This window comes from Petaurus breviceps, unplaced genomic scaffold, assembly GCF_028583685.1.
Source record: "Petaurus breviceps papuanus isolate PSGF00001 unplaced genomic scaffold, PetGlider_PUasm1.0 221, whole genome shotgun sequence".
Classification (NCBI taxonomy): Eukaryota; Metazoa; Chordata; class Mammalia; order Diprotodontia; family Petauridae; genus Petaurus; species Petaurus breviceps.
The window spans coordinates 9,470,330-9,492,038 of NW_027185877.1; the positions used below are offsets into that span (position 1 = coordinate 9,470,330).

General features: G+C 38.0%; 1 protein-coding gene across 2 annotated transcripts in view; it reads left to right on the forward strand.

Moving 5' to 3' along the window:
• The first annotated feature begins 4,527 nt into the window (after positions 1–4,527).
• The window catches only part of PKP2 (plakophilin 2), a 162,051-nt gene continuing 144,869 nt past the window's right edge, over positions 4,528–21,709 (forward strand). The window contains exon 1 of one of the 2 annotated variants that reach the window (XM_069094835.1): positions 4,528–4,930. In XM_069094835.1, the coding sequence (XP_068950936.1) occupies positions 4,702–4,930 (229 nt within the window). In that variant the 5' untranslated portion in view covers positions 4,528–4,701. The remainder of the gene's footprint in view (positions 4,931–21,709) is intronic. The other variant, XM_069094834.1, reaches the window with a different exon arrangement.

A 21,709-nucleotide genomic window follows, 5' to 3' on the forward strand; every position in this document is an offset into this window, starting at 1 on the left:
TGTGTGTGTGTGTGTGTGTGTGTGTGTGTGTGTGTGTGTGTGTGTGTTTTCCTTGTTTACCTTTTGTAATGTAATGCCAAGCAAAGGCAACTTCCCAAGGTTCAGAATACCAGCATAGTTGCTCTCCATTTTATTCAGTGACAAATTAAGAACAGAGGGAATCAAAATATGACATCATTCAAAATACAGCATTTACTAAGTGTGATTCAATAATCTACAAATACTACCTGATTTAATCAAGTACTACCCCACCCCAGGACATTACATTCATTTAATCAATTACAAAGTCCCTATTCTAAATACTACTCCACCCCTAGGCTGTACCTTCATTAGTCCATCACAAAGCCCCTATTCTCAAATGGAGATTACTTTCCAATCATAAGTAAAGTACATTCATTTGTTCAATCATAGAACACAAAAAGGTCAAAAGTTCCCCACCCCTGGATCACAATTGAATCTACCCCAGAGTTACAACAAGTTTAAGCACAGCACTTAATACCCAAATGGAGGTCTTTTCTTCATCTTGACACAAGGCAAGTTCTCAGCAATCTTTGTTCCTGGGGAGACAAAGCTTAGCAAGGCCACAAGATACATTGCCAGTCTCTTCATTAATACATTCTCTGTCTGCAGAACAGTCCTAGGACCCCTGAAAACATTAGCAAAACCCCCTTCCAGGATTTCTGTAAACATACAACAAGAAAATCCTTCTTCAGGGCTTCTGAACCAACAGCAAGGTTCCAAGAATTCTGCAACAACAGCACTGTCCTTCACCAGTGGACAAATCTGGCAAAACAACATCAAAACAGACAGACAAAGTACCAGCATAACAGCCATGTCTCCTCAGTCTTTGGCAGCTCTGGGTGGCAGCTCTCAAAGTCCTGGGCAATTCAAAGTGGCCCTCAACAATCCTCTCAGGCTCTCTCTGCCTCCAAAAGGGTGCTGCTTCCAAAAAGTTCTTCTGCCTCTCTCTTGTGTCTCTCCAAGTCTATGTCATCAGCTCCTTCCAGTTCAGCCCTCTCTTTTCACGTCAACAAGTCCATCCCACAAGTGGGATTAACAAGATCTGGGTTTTAACACCAAAAACCAAGCCAATACAGGGGGATGTTTATATTCCATTACTATTACACCTTTCTACGTCACTGTTGCATCTTGTAATTGGAGGTTGAATTTTCTATTGAGTTCTGCTTTTTCATCAGGAAGGTCTGGAACTCTGTTATATCATTAAATGACCATCTCTTTGCCTGGAAGAATATGCTCAGTCTCACTGGGTATGTGATCCTTGGTTGTAACCTGAGCTCTTTTGCCTTATGGAAAATTGTATTCCACTGCCTCCGAACTTTCAGTGTAGAGGCTGCCAAATCCTGTGCAATCCTCACTGTGGACCCTCGATATTTGAATTGTTTCTTTCTGGCCGCTTGAAGTATTTTCTCTTTTATCTGGTAGTTCTGGAGTTTGGCCACAACATTTCAAGGACTTTTCAGTTTGGGATCTCTTTCAGCAGGTGTCTGGTGGATTCTCTCAATTTCTATTTTACCCTCAGGTTCTAGTATCTCAGAGCAGTTTTCCTTAACGAGCTCTTGGAGAATGTTGTCCAGGCTCAGTTTTTCATCATGATCTTCTGGTAGGCCTATGATTCTCAGATTATCTCTCCTGGATCTGTTTTCCAGGTCAGTTATTTTTCCATTGAGGTATTTTACCTCTTTTTCTAATTTTTCATTCTTGTTGTTTTGTTTGACTAATTCTTGGTTCTTCATAGAATTATTTGTTTCAATTTGGTTGATTCTAGTTTTTAACAAATCATTTTCCTTGGTTAATTTTTGGACCTCCTTTTCCAAATCATACACTTTTCTTTTTAGAGAGATGTTTTCTTCATTATAATGTTTTTCTAATTCTGCAATTTTGGTTTTGAGAGAATTATTCATTTTGTCCTCTATCTCTCTCATTTGGTTTTCAAAGTTCCTTTTGATCTCATCTAGGAGAGCTTTCTGTGCTTGGGACCCATTCCCTGTTGATGTTTCAGCTGTGGGTGTGGAGTCCACATTGTCTCCCTCTGAGTTTGGTTCCTCCGTCTGAGGACAGTAGGACTACAGAGTCTTTGCAGTCTGCTTTCTACCCATTTTGAGGCAGGGCCCTAGCCATGCCCTTCCTCTAGGGATCCCAAGCCTTTATTGCAGAGGGTTTTGCCCTGGGGCAATAGTTACTATGTTTTCAGGGTCAGAGGTGGGGGGTTGGAGCAGGTGGCGTTCACTCTGCCATTCTGGTCCTTGGAGGTCCTGATAGATTTTTTTTTAATTTCTGGACTATGAAGTGGTAGCCCCAGGAGTATTTGCTGTGGGTGACAGGGGCCCCTGCATTTGGTTCTTACCTTGCTCTTTCCAGTCACAGCCCTTTGGTGATAGGCCTGGTAGTGGCCCTTGTGGTTGGTGGGATGACTTGCCCTCAGAGTTGATCAGGCCTCTTCCAGGCCTGCCTCTGGGTCTGTAGGCCGTGCCTTCTGGGCCTGCCTCTCAAGAAATGTTTTTCTTAACTGAATTCATCAAATGATGCTCTTGGTCTTACTCTGATCATTAACATAATCAATTTCAGAGAAGATTCTTTTGTGAACAGAATAGGCCTTTCCCTTCAGAAAAGAACTTTAAATAAGAATGAAGTTTAAAAGTTTCAGAGCATAACATTGTTTCCTCACAATTGATAAAGACTTATTTATCACTTATTATCAAATATCAAATGATCAATTATTATCAAAATATTATCAAATCAAGGTTTCTCATTCAGATTAGACCAAATACTTTAGACTAAAGTCTGTCCTAATATTTCTCAATAACCCTAACCCTAAAGAGGAAAGGTAGGAGAGGGGAGAGCTTTGTTTCCACCCTAGCCTCAGTGACAACCTTTTGAGTTTTAGTAAAGATGACCTCTGAAACATTTCAATTCAAAAGATAAGATATGAACCTTGAGTGAGTTACTTTAGACTGTGTAGAGTTGAGGTGAAGGTGAAATTCCTGTCCAACAGTAACACCTGGTTGGTTCATCTTTTGATGTTTTAAGAATCAACCTAAAGGAGAGGTTATGAGTTACTATATCATGCTTTAACTATTTTTCAATTTATATTTAGGAGTCTTTTGTGTGTAAAGCTTTTCTTTTGTGTTGGAGGAAATAAGTAGTAGTCCTTGATCTTCTTTGTGTATCACTTTGAGCATGTCCAGATCATCTAACATGGAGACACTATGTGGTAGATGCTGAGGACCTGCTTCACAGAAAAGATATTCTGTGTTCCCTTACTGAGCAGCCTTTTCTATTGATTGTGTATCCAGAATAGGATGCATTTTTTAAACTGCCAGATCAGAACAATCTCTCTTTCCCTTTTTCATGACACCCAAAGAAGTAAAGGTCCTATTTATTCACAGTATATGCACCACTAACTGAGCTGAGTGAGGACTACAGACTTTTCATTTAATCCCTGTGGTCCCAAGAAACATGCTTGAAATTTTGGCTATTTTCATTTATTTGAGACTGGTCAAAGCAAAACCCAGTTACATTTGTGCCTTGAGTTCTGTTCTAGAAAAAGGACTTTCTTAATACCTTTTTGAAAATTTTAGACATAATCCAAACCTAAGCTTTGTTTAGAAATTTCCCCCAGAGTTCTACTCTGGAAGGGTGATGTAATAATGAACCAGAGATTTTGAAAAGGGCTTAGCTCCTCTTTTTGAGGTCGGCTCTCTCCAGATTGCCTAAGTCTGTAGGAGCCCAGAGCTGGGGTCCCTTAGTCAGAGAGTTTGCCCCTCCAAACATATTTCTATATTTCCAAGGGGTTATCTGTTTAGCATACTTTATATGGTTCTCAGTAGGTCACCAGCTTCATGGCAAATGATAAATTCTATAAGAATACCACACACATATATTAGGGATATATAAAATACTCCTTTAATTGAATTATAATAATTATAAGTAACATATAAGAAAGCCAAAAGTATCTTTCCCACGGTTACCCACAATGAGTACTTAACACATGTTAACATAATGGAAGCAAAATTTGTCACTTATTTGAACTCTTTTTTTTATGCCAGTACAAGGGAGAGAGTGGGTGAGCAAGAGAGTTCTGGGTACAGTTTGTGTATTTGCAAAAGGCAAACAGAAGCTCTGAATGAGGAAGAACATGTTTGTGTGTGCATCTGTGCAAAAAAAAAAAAAAGAAAAATACAAAGCCTCTCGTTAATAAAATTCTTTTGGATTCTGGCCATTTGTCTCACAAATGTCATTTTGTTAAAAATATTTAGTCCCATTCTGTCATTTCTCTTTAACTTATGGCCGATATTATTCTCCAACCTTTTATTGGGATCCCCTAAGCTTGGTAGATAACACCTTCCTGGTTTGTTTTTCTTCCCCCAAGGTGCAGGTGCAAAGTGGTTCTCCAGGCCTTTGAAGAGTTCACCTGCCTGCTGGGCGGTTTTTTCCAGAATCAAACGGAAATCAAATGTGTGTGTGTGTGTGTGTGTGTGTGTTTCAGGTGGGAGGAGGGAGCTGCCGAGAGGCCCAAAGCCTCGGAGGCGTGGCGCAGAGGCGGAGACCCGCTGGCCCGACAGTGAGCTCCAGCCCAGGGCTACCTCAGACCGCCTCTTTTCTCCCAGGTCTAGCCGCTACAGGAAGGAGAGCTGAGCTCCGGGCCCGGCAGTCTCCTCACCGCCCTACCACCACCTCCTTATGGCTATGGCAGCCCCAGGCTTATCTGCGGAGTGTGGCTACATCCGAACCGTCTTGGGCCAGCAGATCCTAGAGCAGCTGGACAGCTCCAGTCTGGCTCTGCCTTCAGAGGCCAAACTGAAACTGTCTGGGAGCAGTAGCCGCACTGACCAGTCTGCTAAAACCCTCAGAATCCAGGAGCAGGTACAGCAGACGCTGGCCAGGAAAGGCAAGAGTTTCGTGGCGAACGGTGAGTGATCTTCGCCTTCCTGGGAGCCCCAGGGCGGATCCTGCGAAAGCTCTCTCCTCTCGGGACATTTTCTTCCCCAGCCCTTTTCTGTGCTTCCCAAGAGCTGCCCCACCCCTGTTACCAGTGGCCTTTCGGGGTTGGGAAAGGCCTTAGAAAACCTGGGGAGGACTTTTATTCGTAATTGGACCTGTTGCTCTTTCTGTTACTGACTGCACCTTCCACCCCTCTCCTGCAGCTCAACTCTCTGGTAGCTTGTTTGAAAAAAGCCTGAAAATAGTATTTCAGGGTTTCATAATATAGTTATGTTGATATACTTTAAAATAAGAGGTCCAATATACCCAGTACCAGCTACCCTCCTTTGAATTTTTTTAAACTCATATTTGCCTGTCTTTATAGATGATAAATTAAGATCTGAAAACAACCTAAGAGATTCTCAGATCCAAAACTCCTCATTTACAATTGAAGAAACTATTAATGATATTTAGGTTCTGACTTGCCCAAGGTCACAATGACTTAATTAGCATCTGAATCCACATTCTCTCACTCCAAAACCGGCACTCTTTCCACTTTAGTTCAGTACCTCTTTTTTCTTCTAAAGATCTGAGAGTTCCTCACTGATTCCTACCTTAATGTCTCTGGCATTTTTTGAGGGATTACAGGTCATTCTATTAATCTGCCCAATTATCGAAGATTCAGTTGGAGGGCCACTAATAAAGATAAAAACCTTAAAAAAAAAAACTTAATGAACAGGAGAGTTTAGCCAGCTCCTGTGGGCTACTTCCTTCCTTCCTCCCTGACTTGGTGTCCTAGGGCACAACGGATTTCTTAGAAGATCAGATTGAGGAGACTAAAGGGTGCCCTAAATATAACTTCAGCCTAGATCATGAAGTACTGATGAAAAAGGAGGAAAAGTGAAATGTGACCAACTGAGGTGCTGAAAGACAAACCAAGGTTTGTAAACAAAGATAAAAATAAAACTACACAAATATGCATAGTTAGGTGCTAAACTCTTTTAGGCCCACTAATTTTTTTCCGATCAGTAAGGTAAATTAAGTTCTTACCTCTGTTTCAAAGGCTGACTAGATTTGGAGTCAGAGTTCCAAATCCTTGGCTTTAGCACTTATTAAGGTTGTTATATAACCTTGAGCAAATCAATAAAGAGGATTGGGATGACAATTTCCTTATTTATAACATTAGAGGGGTTGAATAGGCCCTCCAAAGTCCCTTCCAGCTCTGTATCCTACAGGATCTTATGAATTTAGCTCATTGGCCAGAGTGTAACTGGCAGTAGGAAATTAGATCCCACTGAGGCTAGGAGGGTAATGACTGATTGTTTATAAAATGCAAACATAAAAACATAACACTGCTTGAAAACTATTAATGATATCAATTTAAATAAAAGAACCCCAGAAAGGGTTAGCTAACCCCATTTATTCAATTCCTGTTGAGTAAGATCTAAGAATCTTAGTTCTCTGTGTTGGTTAAATTATAATTCCTAATACAAATTGGAGATAAAATATTTACATTTTTTCAGTTGCATCCAAAAGATGTGTATCCCTGCCCTAGTATGACCTAGTTGGTCCCTTGGTAAATGAATACATAAGTAGGTATAGCATAGTAGCATGAGCAGTTTCTAGTATAATTTATTAATATTCAATGGGGTTTTATGCTTTCAAATTTGTTAGTCTCTTCTTTTTGTTTGAGTTTTTTAATTAGCTGATTTCCTAATTTCTAAATAGCATACCCAACTCATTGATCTGTTTTTTCTCTTTTTTTTTTTTTTTGGTTGATGGAATTATATACAGATTATACAAAAGTTTTTGTTCCTGGTATAAATCCAACCTGGTCACAAAATATAATCTCATTGATATTTTTATGTATCCTCTTTGCTAATATTTTGTTTTAATTTTTTTAATTTCAATATTCATTAAGAATATTCTATAGTCTCTGTATTTTGACCCTCCCTAGTTTAAGTATCAAGATAATATTTGTATCACAAAAGGAATTTTATAGGACCCCTTTTCCTGTTTTTGCAAACATTATATAATGTTGCGGTTAGTTTTTCTTTGAATATTCAATAGAATTTACTTGTAAATCCATTTTGTCTTGTAATTTTTTTATTTTGGTGTTTCTTTTGTGTCATATTTAATTTTGAGATTAGGTTATTAATGCTTCATTTCTTCTGTTCATCTAGGCATTTTATATTTCTTTTTTACTTTAAATATTTAATTTTTTCCAATTACATGTAAGAGCAATTTTTAAAATTTGTTTTTAAAACTGTGAGTTCCAAATTCCCTCCCTCTTCTCCATCCTCATTGAAGAAGGCAAGCAATTTTATATAGGTTATACTATGCATACTGGTAGTATTGTGAAAGAAAACACAAAAAAAAGCCCCAAGAAAAATAAAGTAAAAAAATAGTATGCCTCAATCTGCATTCAGACTCCATCAATTCTTTCTCTAGAGGTAAATAGCATTTTTCATCATAACTTCTTTGGAATTGTCTTGGATCTTTGTATTGCTGAGAATAGCTAAATCATTCACAGTTAATAATCTTTACAATAATGCTGTTACTGTGTACACTGTTCTCTTGGTTCTGCTCACTCCAATTTGCACCAGTTCATGTGAGTCCAGGTTTTTCTGAAAGTATCCTGCTCATCATTTCTTATAACACAAAAGTATTTTATCATAATCATATCCACAACTTGTCTAGCTATTCCTCCATTGATGAATGTCCCCTCAACTTCCAATTTTTTGCCACCACAAAAAAGAGCTGCTGTAAATATTTTCATGTATGTAGTTCCTTTTTCCTTTTTTTAAACTCTCTTTGAGATTTTTTGCATATTTTTGGGTTCAAGGGTATATAGTTTTATAATCTTTTGGCTATAGTTCCAAATTGCTTTCCAGCTCAGTTCACAACTATTCCCCTACATCCCCTTCAACATTTGTCATTTTCCTTTTCTGTCATATTAGCTGGATGTGAGGTGGTACTTCAGAGTTGTTTCATTTTATATTTCTTTTTTTAAGCAGTCATTTTTTTTTTACATAAGTGAAGTTGGGGAAAAGAGTTTCTAATAGTTTCCTCTATTCTTTATCTGTTCTGAATTCTTTTTAAAATTTTTGATACAGCTACTTTACTATTCCTTTTTCTGTTTTGTAATCCTGCTATTAGTTTATCTATTTTATTGTCTTGTTCTTCCTCTCACCCCCAGTATTATTTATTAATTCAATGGGATTTACAGATTAAAAAGTTAATTTTGATTAAATTATCTATTATTTTAAGGTTTTATGCATTAATAGTCAATTTTTGTAAAGGTACCATGCACAGCTGAGAAATATATACACTCATTATTATCCCCATTGCCACGAATCTATCATATCTACATTTTCTAGAACTCAATTCAAATCTTTAACTTCTTTATTGCTTTTTTGGTTAGATTTGTCTAGGTCTAGTAGGGCTATATTGACTTCAAGTCTTTCCAATAGGCATTTATTAATTACTTTCTATGTGCCAGGCACAGTGCTAAAAGCTAGGTGAAAACAACTCCTTTGGTCTTTCAAGAAGTTCATAGCCTAATGGGAGTGACATGATGAAAACAGTTATATAAATAAGATATATTAGAGATAATTTTAGGGGGATGGCACTTGTATTAAGGGAGAATTCAAAAGCCTTTTGGCAGAAGGTGAGACTTTAGCTGAGACATGAAGAAAGCCAGGGAAACTAAGGAGTGAAGATGAGTGAGGTGGGAATTTTTGTCATGAGGAACAGCCAGTAAAAATGCTCCTAGATAGGAGATGAACTGTTGTGTGTGAGGAATATCAAACAGTCTGATGATTAAAGTATGAGGGCTAGGAGATGAGAAATAAGGTGTAAGAAAACTGAAAAGGTATGAGCCTTTGAATGTCAGAGGATTTTATATTTGATCTTTGAGAAGATAGGGAACTACTAGGAAGGTGACATGGTCAGATCTATGCTCTAGGAATAGCCATTCAGCAGCTGAGTAGAGGATGGACTAAAGTAGAGAGAACCTTGACCAACCAACAAGCTATAGCTATAGTCTAGGCATGAACTGATAAGGGTCTACCAAGGCAGCAGCAGTGTCAGAGGAGAGAAGGGATATAGAAGATAGATGTTACAAAGGTAAAACCAATAGGACTTGGCAGCTGATTTGATACAAGAGGTACAGGTGAGGAGGAGTGGAAGATGTCACCTAAATTGCCAGTCAGGGTGACTAGGAGGAGGAGGATGCCCTTGGCCATAATAGGAAAGTTAGGATGAGGGGAAAGTTTGGGGAAAAGTTAGTGAATGAAGTTTTGGACATGTTAAGGTTTAAAATAGCTATGGATATCTAGTTTTAAATGTTCAATAGACAGTTGGAAATTAGACTTTAGATCAGAGAGAGAGGTTAGTACTAGATAAATATATCTAAGAATCATCTACATAGAAATGATCATTAAAATCATGGAAGTCAATGAGATCAAAAAGTGAAATAGTATAAAGTGAGAATAAAAGAGGGCCAAGGACAGAGATTGGGAGGACACCAAGTGTTAGTGGCTTTGGCGAAAATCTGCCAAAGGGAATTGAAAAGTAGCTGTCATACAAATAGGAGAAGAACCAGGAGAGATTAGTGTTGTGAAAAGCATATCAAGGAGGAGAGGGTGATTGTCCTCTGAAGAGATCAAGAACAATGCAGATTGAGAGACAGCATTTTTATTTAAATGATGATGTAGGAAGCCATGCTTCAGAGAGCTAAGACAGTGAATAGGAGCTTTTGGTGGCACAGTGAGTAGAGCACTGGCCCTGGAGTCAGGAGAAGCTGAGTTCAAATGTAGCCTCAGACACTTAACACAAAAAACTATCCATGTGACCTTGGGCAAGTCACTTAACCCCCATTACCCTACCTTCCCCCCTCCAAAAAAAAAAGAGTGAAGAGAGGACAGATGGACTTCTCAAGGAGTTTAGAAATGACAGAATTGAGAGATATAGGATAATAGCTATCAGAAATGGACACATCACTTCAGGATTTTTTGAGGATGAGGGAGACATGGACATGATTGTAAGGAGTAGAGAAGCAGTTAATGGACAGGAAGAGATTGAAGTTTAGTGAGAAATCAAAGATGGTAGAAGGGACAATCTGCTCGAGAAGATGGGATGGAATGGGATCACTTCTGCATGAAGAGTTTTGCCTTAACAAAGAAGAAGGGTTAATTCTTCTTGTGAGACAGGGGTGAAGGAATAGATAGTGGCATAAAACATCTGAATATGAATTGAGGAGGAGGGAACTGAAGGGTCATCTTGGCAAATGGCTTCAAGTTTTTCAGTGAAATATGAAGTAAGTTTATTAAATGAGAGGGTGAAAGTAAGGAGATGTTTCAGATGTTTAAAGAGGGATGGAAAGGTCTGAAAGGTCAATGTGGTGAGTGGGATAGAGAATCAGTTAGGGAAGCATAAAATGATTTCCTTGCTTCAGTGAGGGCCAAATTGAGATTATATAATATAGATTTGTAGTGGACAAATTCACCAATTCAAGTGTCCTTTAAGCAGCACAAGAATAGAAGTAAAAGCAGCAAATAGGGATAATAATCCAGGCTGAGCTTGTTAGGACAAAGATTAGTGATAAGATAAAGGGGACAAGGAATTTGAGAGAAGAGAACAATGTTGAATTGCTTCACCCAGAGTCAAAATGGGGAAGGGAGGAGAGTGTAAGCAGTTAATGGGTGATGACCTAGGAAAGAACTGAAAGTTAGAGGGCTTGGAGGACATGGTAAGGGACAAAGAGCAAGTTTGGGAGTTGCAAAGCAGATAGAGAAGTAGACTGACAACAGATTATGATTATATAAAGGAATTTCAGGATTCGTGAACATGGATGTGGAACACTTATGGGTGATGGCAAGATCAATAATATAATCATCTTGATATGTAGTTGGGGTGGGGTGAAGGACTAGTTAATAGGAGGTGAGTGAATTAAAGAAATAGGAAGATAAGGTATTGGAGGGAGTACCAAAATGTATGTTGAATTACCTAGTTTTAGGGCAGAAGTTGGGAGACATTGCAGAGGAGGGGCAAAAGGGGGGTGGTCAGTGGAAAACTAAGGACTGGTTTAAATAATGATAGCCAGAGACTGAGAATCACTGAGATGGGGAGGGTATGATGGGATGGGAATATGTTAATCATTGAGGATTGTATTTAGGTAGGTTATCTTCATCTCTAGGGGTTTGGCCTAAGGATGGAATTTTTCCTGAGTATGAAACTTAGAGGTCTTTCTTCTGCAACTTGGTTTTGTAAGATAGTAAGTTCTCTACCCCACAATGTTCCTTCCCTTTCTACTTCAGTGAATTTCTTTTGACTTTTTCTTTTAAGATTATCAAAACTATTCCTCAAATCTCTGTCATATGTCTTGATGCGTCCTCTGGAATCATGATTGATCAGAGATCTTAAGTCTTTCAAATTTGTTCATTTTTACAATACATTCTTATTGCATAAATTGTTCTCTTTGTTCTGCTCACTTCACTCAGCACAAATGCAAACCCAGCCCAATCCGAGTGCCTAGAGTATCTTCTTTGGCTCTCCTTGCTAGATCCACTCTCCAGTGTCCAAAGACCTTTGGCTGATTCTCCATTGTGACCTAGGCTGGAAAAAAGATCTGCCACAGTTTCTATAGTCTGAGTTTTTTCCTCTGTTTGCTTATTTTTCCAGCCAATTACTTGACTTTTGATCTCTTTGCAAAGTAGGACTCTGTTTCCAGAGTGGAGAGTTCTCTGTACTAAGTTTCTAGGGTTTTGTGCAGCTGTTGTCAGAGCTACTTCTAGGTACCTGTAAATTTTCAGTTCTTCTAAAGTTATATGATCAAAGGAGAGGTATTTACTCATATCCTGGCCTGTGGTCTGGTCTGTGAGTGACCACAGGCACTTTTTTATGTCTCAGAACTGTGAGGAGGACTCCCTCTCCACAGCCGCCACAAACTGCCACGCCAGCCCCCCTGCTTACCCCAGGACCTCCACCCAAGACTGTGACCCAGATCCAAGCAGGGCAAAGCAAGACAATCCTGCCTCAGTGCCAGCAAAGAGATCCCTGCAATTGCCCTCTGATTCCCCCACCATCTGTGGGCCTGGAGCTCCAGAAGCAGCCACCACTGCTGCTGCTGCTGCCACTTCTGCTGCCCTGGGCCTAGGGCAGTCAGCTGCATTCTTCTTTCACCCAGGTCCAACAGAGTTTCCCCACTGACCTTCTACTTTATCTTTGGCGTTTGTGGGTTGAGAAGTCTGGAAACTGCCACAGCTGCCAGTGATTCAGTCCCCCGAGGCCTGCTCCAGCCTGTCTATGTTGGCACAGCCCATGCAGAACTGTGCTCCACTTCCAGCCCACTGTGATAGACCCTTCCTCTTGGCCTGCCAGGCTATCTCCAGTTGGAGATGTGTTTCACTCTATTGTTTTGTGGGTTCTGTAGCTCTAGAATTTGTTTAGAGTATTTGGAGGTGTTTGGGGGAAGAGCTCAAGCAAGTTCCTGCTTTTACTCTGCCATCTTGGCTCTGCCCCCCACCTCAGTTTCTCCTTTGTATTGCCCAATCACTGTTCAGTCTTGTGCTTTTCCTCCAATTTAGTTGGAGTTGTTATGGGAAATAGTTTCTAGTGGTCTCTTTTATTTTTCCATCTTTGCTGGATTCTCTGTTCTTTCAGTGACCATATCAATTTCCATGGATTCATTTACCATCTCTAACTAGGTTACTACCATATCCAGTTCTTATCTCCTCCCAGAGTTCTAATCCTAAATCTTCAACTGCCTTTGTATCTCTAGCATCTAGCAGAGTGCCTGGCACATAGTAGGCACTTAATAACTGTTTACTAAGTGCTGGACATTTCCCCCTGCATATCCCATAGGCATCTCAAACTCAGAATGGTAGCTAGGATTTGGAGTCAGGTCATGCTTCCTTAGGTACTTATTAACTGTGTGACCCTTTGCCAGTCATTTAACCCCTGTCAACCTTAGTTTCCTCATCTACAAATGGGTGTGTAATAGCATTTACTTCATATGTTTAAATGAGGATCCAATGAGATAATATATGTAAAACATTTTGCAAACTTTAGAGTGCTATATAAATGCTAGCAATTACTCACTATTAGGTCCAAAGCCAAATGTTTTATCTTTCAACCTAAACCCTTCCTCCTCTTAATTTCTCTTTTTTTTTTTGGAAATTCAGTAAATTTTCAGTAAATCTTCTAGTCACCCAAGTTCAAAAACCAGGAGTCATTGTGGACTTATTTTTTGTGGCAACCCAGCCCAATCCAATCAGTTTCCAATTCTTGTAAATTTTATCTTCCCAATATCATTCATCTCACTCGATATCATTGCCTTTTCTCCACTCACACCAGAAATGCCCCCAGCTTAGTTTCTCATCCTTCACCTTTCAACTGAACTATTACAATAGACTCCTAACTTTTACCTAAATCCAATTTCTTCCCCATGCTGATTCATCTTCCACACAGTTGCTAAACTGATATGCCTCAGACACATCTGACCATGTCACTTCCCTGTTGTCCTAGGATAAAATATATATTCTTCTGGCATTTAAAGCCCTTCACATTCTGACTCCAGCCTATCTTTTCAGTCTGATTATGCATTCCTTCTCCTCCCCACACACTCTGCCCTCCAGATAAACTGGTTTATTTGCTGTTCCTAACACATGACACTCTGTCTCCCATGTTTACACAGACTGTCCCACATGTTTAAAATTCTCTTCCCCTAAACCTCTAGCTCTTAGAACCCCTTCAAAGGTCATCTCAATTAGTATATCCTTCAAGAAATCTTTCCTGACTCTACATTTCCTTCTGTTGTCCTCCTACCCCCGTTACTTTGTATTTATTTCTTATCTATCTTGTATTACCTTTCATAGCATTATAACCTAGTACAGTGCCTGCCATTCTGTCTAATAAATATTTGTTGATTATGTGCTGTATGGTCTTGGACACTTATCCTCTCTGAGCTCGTTTCCTCATTAATAAAATGAGAAGACTATACTACATGACTGTTCGAGTGTCTTCCTTATTCACTAATTTTCTTAGCAACCTTCTTTTTTTTTTTTATTACTGTACTCCTTTCCCAGATGGACCTTGACATTTTGAGAAACAAAAAAAAAATCTGGATTTAGAGTCATGGTCCAGAATTATGGGTCTAGAAGTGGCCTTAGAGGCCATTTGTTCCAAGCCTATCATTTTTATAGATGAGGACATTGAGGACCAGAGAAATTAAATGACTAGCTATTAAGTGTCAGAATTGGGATTAAAACCTAGATCTTTTGACTCCAAATTCAGTGCTCATTTCTCTATACCATTTTGAATTTTAATTTTCTTCCTCTCATGGATCTTTTCTTCTTCAAAGCTCCCGGGCCCTATTCTTTTAGTCCAAAGTACTAAGGCTGAGCAGTCTTTAATAGAGAATATTCATATTCTGCCAGTCTGTACTGTTGTTTGGGTTAGGAAACACTGATCTAGTCCAGCCAACCCCTTTTACAGAGGAGACCTCTGTGTTGCCTGGGAGATGTCCAGAGAGGTGATATGATTTGTCTAAGGGTCTCAATATATTCTTTGACTTGTAGTTGGGGTACAATAAAGTCTTCTGACCCCACCCCTGCCCCCAAACCAGTGCTTTTTCTGGTACATCGTGTATCAATTCAATTCAATAATTTTCAAGTGTCTACTTTCCTACTTTTCCTACTCTGTAGGAAAGAAAAATTATAGATAAATTTAAGTCCTGCTGTCATGTATCTTATCTACAATGGGTAGATAATACACAAATAACTATAATACAGGATAAATACATAAGAAAGTAAACCAAAGTGTTTTGTGAGATCTAAGGTTAGAAAATGTGTTCAAAATTTGAACAAGACTTTAAAGGAAGGGTTGGAATTCAACAATAGGAACAGAAGAATAAAGGGTCATTCCAAGCATAGGGAGCAACATGATCAAAAGACATAGAAATGAAAAAGCAAAGGACATGTGTGTACATGCAGAGTTCATAGAAAAAGAAAGTTGATGCCAGACTGTGAACGGCTTTGAATGATAGAGAATTTGAACTTTATTTAAGAGGCAGTTAGTCGGCATTTATTTATTTTTCATAACGCTAACAAATTAGTCTTCATGATACCCCTCTGCTTGAAGACAAATGCAAATAGGTCATTCATTGTTGAGTATCTTGAAGGATAGACGGAAACAAGAAGAGAGTAGCAGAAGAAAAACGGGTTAGGAGACAATTATTAAAGTCCCAGGGAGGTGGTAACATGGGCCTATAGGGGTGGGGAACCTGTACCCTATGCTATGGTAATGATGGTGGTAATAGGGAAGAAGGGCAAAATGTGAAGTGCTATGCATGTGGAATCTTTTGAATTTGGCAACTGATTGAATATAGGAAGAGGGAAGAGTCACAGCTTTTAACCATAGGAATTAGGCAAATTTACTATTGACACAAATGGTGAAATCAGAAGGTAATACAGATTTGTTTGTTTTTTGATGTTTTGTTTGAAGTACTGGCAGGTTATCCAGGTGAAGATGCTCTGTAAGCAGTCATAAGCGTGGAGCTGGAGTTCAGTAGATGTCTGTGATTAGAATTATAGATCTGAATCAGAGAGGTTGGGGATTAGAAGTCAAGGTTATAACAGTGGCTCAGAGTTTGTGACTGTGAGCAAGTCACTTTACCTCTCTGAACTTCACTTTACTGAGAGGCCTTATAGGTAGTGGAAAGAGCACCAGATTTGGAATCTTGAGTAAGTCTCTTAAGTTCTGATTCTCAGTTTCCTCATCTGCTTGGACTGGATGGTTTTTTAAGGTCCTTTGGGAGGCCGTTGGCAACCTTTGAAAAGACAGTTTCAGTAAAATTCTGGAGATGAAAGGCAAATAACAAAGAAGTGATGAGAATATGTCAGAGGCATCTTTCTTTAGTGATACTTTTCTTTCCCCAATAAGTCTAGTAGTAAAGGAGAAGAAAAAGATGAGACCACAAATAGAAAAACCAAGACAAGTATTTTTTGTTTTTAGTAATGTGGAAACCTGATATAGTGTGTTTGTTCTGGTCTCACTCTCTCAGGGCCAGGCTGAGACACAGGGGTTGAACCTAAAGGTTTGGGATTATCAGGCCTCATTTGCTAACATCCTAGCTCCTTTTAACCTCTCACCATTGAGTACCTTTGACAAAGGGGTATATACTTCAGAATATATGGCAAGAATAAACAATTCTATATATATATAATAAACAATAAATCAATACTATCAGGGCATACTTTTTCCTATACCTTCTCATTTTATAGAGGAAAGTAGACAAAACTTGACATTTCCTAAATAGCATTTTACCACCAAGTTCATGTCTACATGTCATATGACTACTCATTGAGTCTTTTTCCTGGGTTGGGGTCCCAAAAATCACTTGAAGATGGATGTTCGATAACCAGGTAGGAAGAAGGCAGTAGAGAAAGAGAAGTTGAAGATGCATGATAGAAAGGGGGATGAGTACTCCAACCAGGTCCTGGAGATGAGGAGGAAGTGAAAGATCCTTTTTTTTTTTTTTTTTGCTTTTTGGAGGACAATTGGGGTTAAGTGACTTGTCCAAAGTCACATGGATAGTTTTTGAGTGTCTGAGGTCACATTTGAACTCAGGTCCTTCTGACTCCAGGGCTGGTGCTCTATTCACTGCTCCACCTAGCCACCACAGAAGTGAAAGATCTTTGAGGGTAGGGACGATTTGGTTTTTGTCTTTGTATACCCTGCCTGTAGTATATGTTTAGCTAGTAAACATTTAATAAATTTTTGTTTAATCTAAATGAACTGAATGAAATCAAAGTGCAGATAAAAGGATTAATCCTAGAAAGGGCTAAAAATACCTCTTCACAGAAAAGAGAGAAGAATGTTTGATGGTACTAAGAAGTTTTGAGAAGTGATGGAGCTCCTGTCTTTTCAGTAAAAGAAAAAAAAGTTATCTGCTTTAAATGTGGAGGATAGGAGAGAGGGAAAAAATTGTAGAACAATGTGGGAAATGATAGGGAATCAATAAATGTGAAATAGAAAGCTTGCCAACAAGCTGTGAAAGTGTGAGGATCTTAGTAACCTCCTCACCTTACTAAATGAAGAAACTTCAGGGAAACTCAGATCTGCTGAGTCTCCCTGTCAAAATAAAAACAGCAATAATGGTCAAAAGACCATTCCTTTCCTATCAATGGGGAGTTTGAATATCAACTAACTGCCAGTTCCCTGGGAGTCTTCCCCTAAACCCCCACTAGTGTGAATCAGCCCTTCTCTCCAGGTTCCTTCCTCCAATCCTATAAAAACCTGCCACACATTATTGGTTTGTGTGTTGAGTTTCACCTGGAGTCTCAGTGGACCTGACCTGTTGCCATCTTCCCAGACTGCCCTTCCTTGTAGTACATCTTTTAATAAAGTTGCCTTTCTTTATTTACTGTCTTATGTGGGTTCCATGTTTCCATGTGCTGAACATACTACAACTTGTATGAACAGTACAAAAGGCATTCATAACCTGTTATTTTCCTACCTTTTTAGTGTTCTTATACCTTATATCCTTTCAGGTGCTCTGTGATCCAATGACACTTGTCTCCTTGTGGTTCATCATCTAAGACACTTCATCTCCTGAATCCAAGTATTTCCACTGATAGCTTGTCTCTTATTCTTGGAAAACTCTCCCTTCACATCTGGCTACCTTCAAGTGTCAGCTTAAGTCTCACTTCCTGGAATGTCTTTACTAGTCTTGCTTAATCTTTGAACTGTGACTTTGGGACCATCCCTCAGTTTATCCTATGTCTTGTTCATGGTGTCTCCCTCATTAGACTGAGTTACTTGAGATGCATGATACATTTGGAGGGATTTTTTTTTTTGGTGTTTTCTCTCTAAAATGGGTCACAAACGACTTTATTTTTAGTCTGAGAAATTCAATTTAGTAAGGAGAAGGAAAAAAATGTTGTTTGTCTACAAATCCTTTCATTATAATGAGCTTGTTGGTTCTGCATGGGAAAGGAAGATGGAATGATGGAATGTGAGTGAATCAATTGGTAATGAAAATGACAAATTTTACATGCCAGGATTGATCAGGATTCCTCATTTATTATGAGGAGAGATCATTCAGAAATATTGTAGGTCAGCACCTTATCTGCACTTATCAGTTAAATGACATCATGCCTCGATTGACACTGTCAGAGGTGGGACTTGAACCCAGGTCATCCTAGCCCTGAAGTTCTTTCCTTCCCATTCCACGCTGACTCTCACTTTTAAATATGGCTTTATAGAAATGCCCATTTTTCAATATCAGAAAATTCCACTTTAACACTGAGGTGTTTCTTTTTTTATTAAGTCTCATAAGTTACGGTGAAGTCTCAAACAAAGCCTTCAAAATGAGCATGAACAGGATAGAAAGTTGGAAATAGAGCAATCTTCAAATCTTACCTCGGGAGCTTCATAAAATTGGCCTATTAAGGAGTGCATTATCTGTAATAAAATATTTCTATCCTAATAGTTTGGGTTATGAATTATAAAGATCTTTTAAAAAGCAAAGTATTTAAATATTGCAAACATAGTCCACAGCACATTGAAATACTTTCACTAGTATGCCCAGAACTACACATGAGGCTGATCTAGAGCAAACATAATAGCTATTAACAATAAAGTTCCAGTTTTCTGAGTTTCAAAAAGGAAATTAACTTCAGAGGAATTGAAAAGTATCAGAAACAGATAGATTGATATGCCTTCCATCAGAATCTAATTAGCTGATTAATTAAAGCCCTTCAAAAATGAAGCAACTTATTTAAGTCCCCATTGAGAATTGTTATTTATTATTTACTACTCTATTGTAACAATCAGAAAACACTTTACTCAGTTCCCTGATCTGTAAAATGAACATAATAGTAGTTATACTACCTATCTCATAAAGTTTCTGTGGAGGGGAAAAGTGCTTTTAAAAACATTGTATTAATGGGAGCTATAATTATTTATAATTATTATCTTTCCTTCAAAGTTCCCCTGGGAAGAGTGTTGGTTTAGGAAGAATCCCTTATCAACATGTATAGTTCTGGGAAGAAAAACTCAGCAGGATTCCTGCTTAAGTGCCTTGATAGTTTTGAAAGGAATTGAAATGTTTGGGTAGTCTTGCATTGTTGGCATACCAGTGACTTGCAGGCAACAGATAATCTACTGAAAACAGAAGATAAGGTAAATGTAAGTGATCTGTCATTAGTTATACAACTTTTGAAGTTCTTTCCAATGTTTTTCTTAGCTATTTATGGGACCAAATAGCAATATAGGTAAGTGAATTTGATAGAAAATTATTTTTAAAAACTCTAGAACTTTTCTGAAAATACACGACTGAGGTTAATGAGCCTGGATAGAAATTCAGGCAGCATCTTATTTCACAGAATCATAGTATTACCAAATTTTAAAGTTGGAAGGGATTTCAGTGGTATATAAAAATGTAACCTGGCAAATGGTAGTCCAATCTCAGCTTTAAGACCTCTTAATTTTTAGAGTTTACTTATGAATAGTTTTAATTGTAAGAATATTTTTCTTTATTTAATGAAAATTTCCAAGGAAGTTAATATCTTTTAAAAGGTCAATTTTAGAGTGAGGGAGAAATCATTTACTGGCTTTGCAGAAAATATCCCTCTCCTGTTTAGTACACCTCCCTCTTCCTGAAGGCTGTTGTTAGTAGATTAATTTTTATTCATTACTTATAAAACATAGAGGCTATTAATTCAGGAGTTATCTTGATGTGGAAACCTGGTATTTTATATAAAAAGGCTATTAGTAGGTGTTATGTAGATTGTAGGGTTTTTATTGTTAATTCCTTGTTATGAAGTAATTTGGAGTGCCATGAGTGACTAATAGAAGAGAATATATAGAAATTTTATAGAAGTGAAAGGAATTGCTGAATATAATCCCATCCTAGAGAGGACAAGTCTGAGAGCAGGAAAGGGGTGGGGGAGGCTGTGTACAAAGACCATGTTGCTGGAAACACAAACAAAGAGTCTATAGTGGGCTTAAAATGCCAGGAGAGTTAAATATCCAACTTTCCTGTCTAAAATGGGTCACAAACCACTTGATTTTTAGTCTGAGAAATTCAACTCTGTTAGTCAAAGAAAAAAAAAGCTATTGTTTTACCTGAAGATCTTTTTACCATAGTGAGCTTGAAGAGGTTACCCATATACCTCATCAAGCTTACTCATACTAAAAGAGAAAGGAAGAGAGAATGTGAATCAGTTGGTAATTAAAATGACAAACATTACACACCAGAATTGACCAGGATTCCTTTTTATTGCTGGGAGAGATCATTCAGAAGTAACACAACCTTGCTGAAATTCCAAAGTCCCAAAACAATAAAATTTGCTAATGCAAGAGCATTATCAGATGAGTCACAGATGTGATACAGGAAATAGTCTCAAAAGGGATAAAACTATGTACTTAACTTTTTTAACTTAAAGAAGAAATTCTTTCGGTTTTTGAGGGGGAGGATTTTACAGCAGGGGGAATCCTCTGGGATCTGACTTTATTTTCCCTAACAAAACAAATCATTGTTTGTTTTTTACTCCCTGCCTCCCTGTAATTTAGTAGTGCACTAGTCCAGTGGTATCAAACTCAAATAGAAACAGATCCCACGGGCCTCATATTGACTGAAACAAAAAATTAACATTATTTTATTGTATTTTTAATTCATTTTGTTAAGCATTGCCCAAATCTACTTCTAGTTGCATTTGGGAATTTTGCAGGCAGTGAGTTTGGCATTTCTACCTATACCTTTGAAATAACAGGTCCAATCTCTCTCCCTCTTGTTAAATTTTAAGATGGTAGTAACAAAACTTTTTTTGATTGGGTCTACTTCTGAAATTTTGTTTACTTTATTTTTGTGTGTTTTTAAGTGTTCTAATGATTTTTTTCTTTTTTTTTATTGTTGTCATTAGTTTCCAACTCTTTCCTCAAGAGAAACCCTTCCTGGTAATGAATAAATATAGTCAAAACAAATCAGTACATTTGCTAAGTTTAAAAATCTATGTATCATAGTATATCACCTCTTTAAAAAAATAAGAATCATAATTCATCACTATTCTTGATGTCATAGTCACTGCATTGATCAATTCTGAAATTTTTCAGTGTTGTTTCCTTTTACGATATTGTAGTCATTGTACAAATTGTTCAGTATCTACTCATTTCACTGTGCATCAGTTCACAAATCAGTTCACAGATTTTTTCAATATGCCATGTTTGTCACTCATGTTATTGATAGGCCATAATTTGTTCAGGTATTTTCTAAATGATAGACACATACTTTGCTCCAATTTCTTTGCCACAGTAAGAAGTACTACTATAAATAATTTTATACCCATAGGTTGCTTCCTTCTATCTTTGACCTATTTTATGTATTTCTGGTAGTAATATTGCTGGGTCAAAGTGTGTATACAGTTCAGTGATGAAATAGTTCCAAGTTGCTTTCCAGAATGGTTAGATCGATTCAGCCAGGTAACAAGCATTAAAGTGCTTGTACTGGGATTACAAAGAAAGGAAAAAATTCACAGATTCACTTCAATAGTGTATATTATCATCGCTATGGTCCTACATTATCTCTAACAATGCTATTTTCTTTTTGTCATCCAGCAGGATTGAGATGGAACTTCAGAGTCATTTTAATTTGTATTCTTTGTTAGTGATTTAATACATTTTTTTCATTTGGATGTTTGTATCTTTTGACTAGTTATCCATTCACCTATATAATAACTCATCTACTTATATAAGACATATGTAT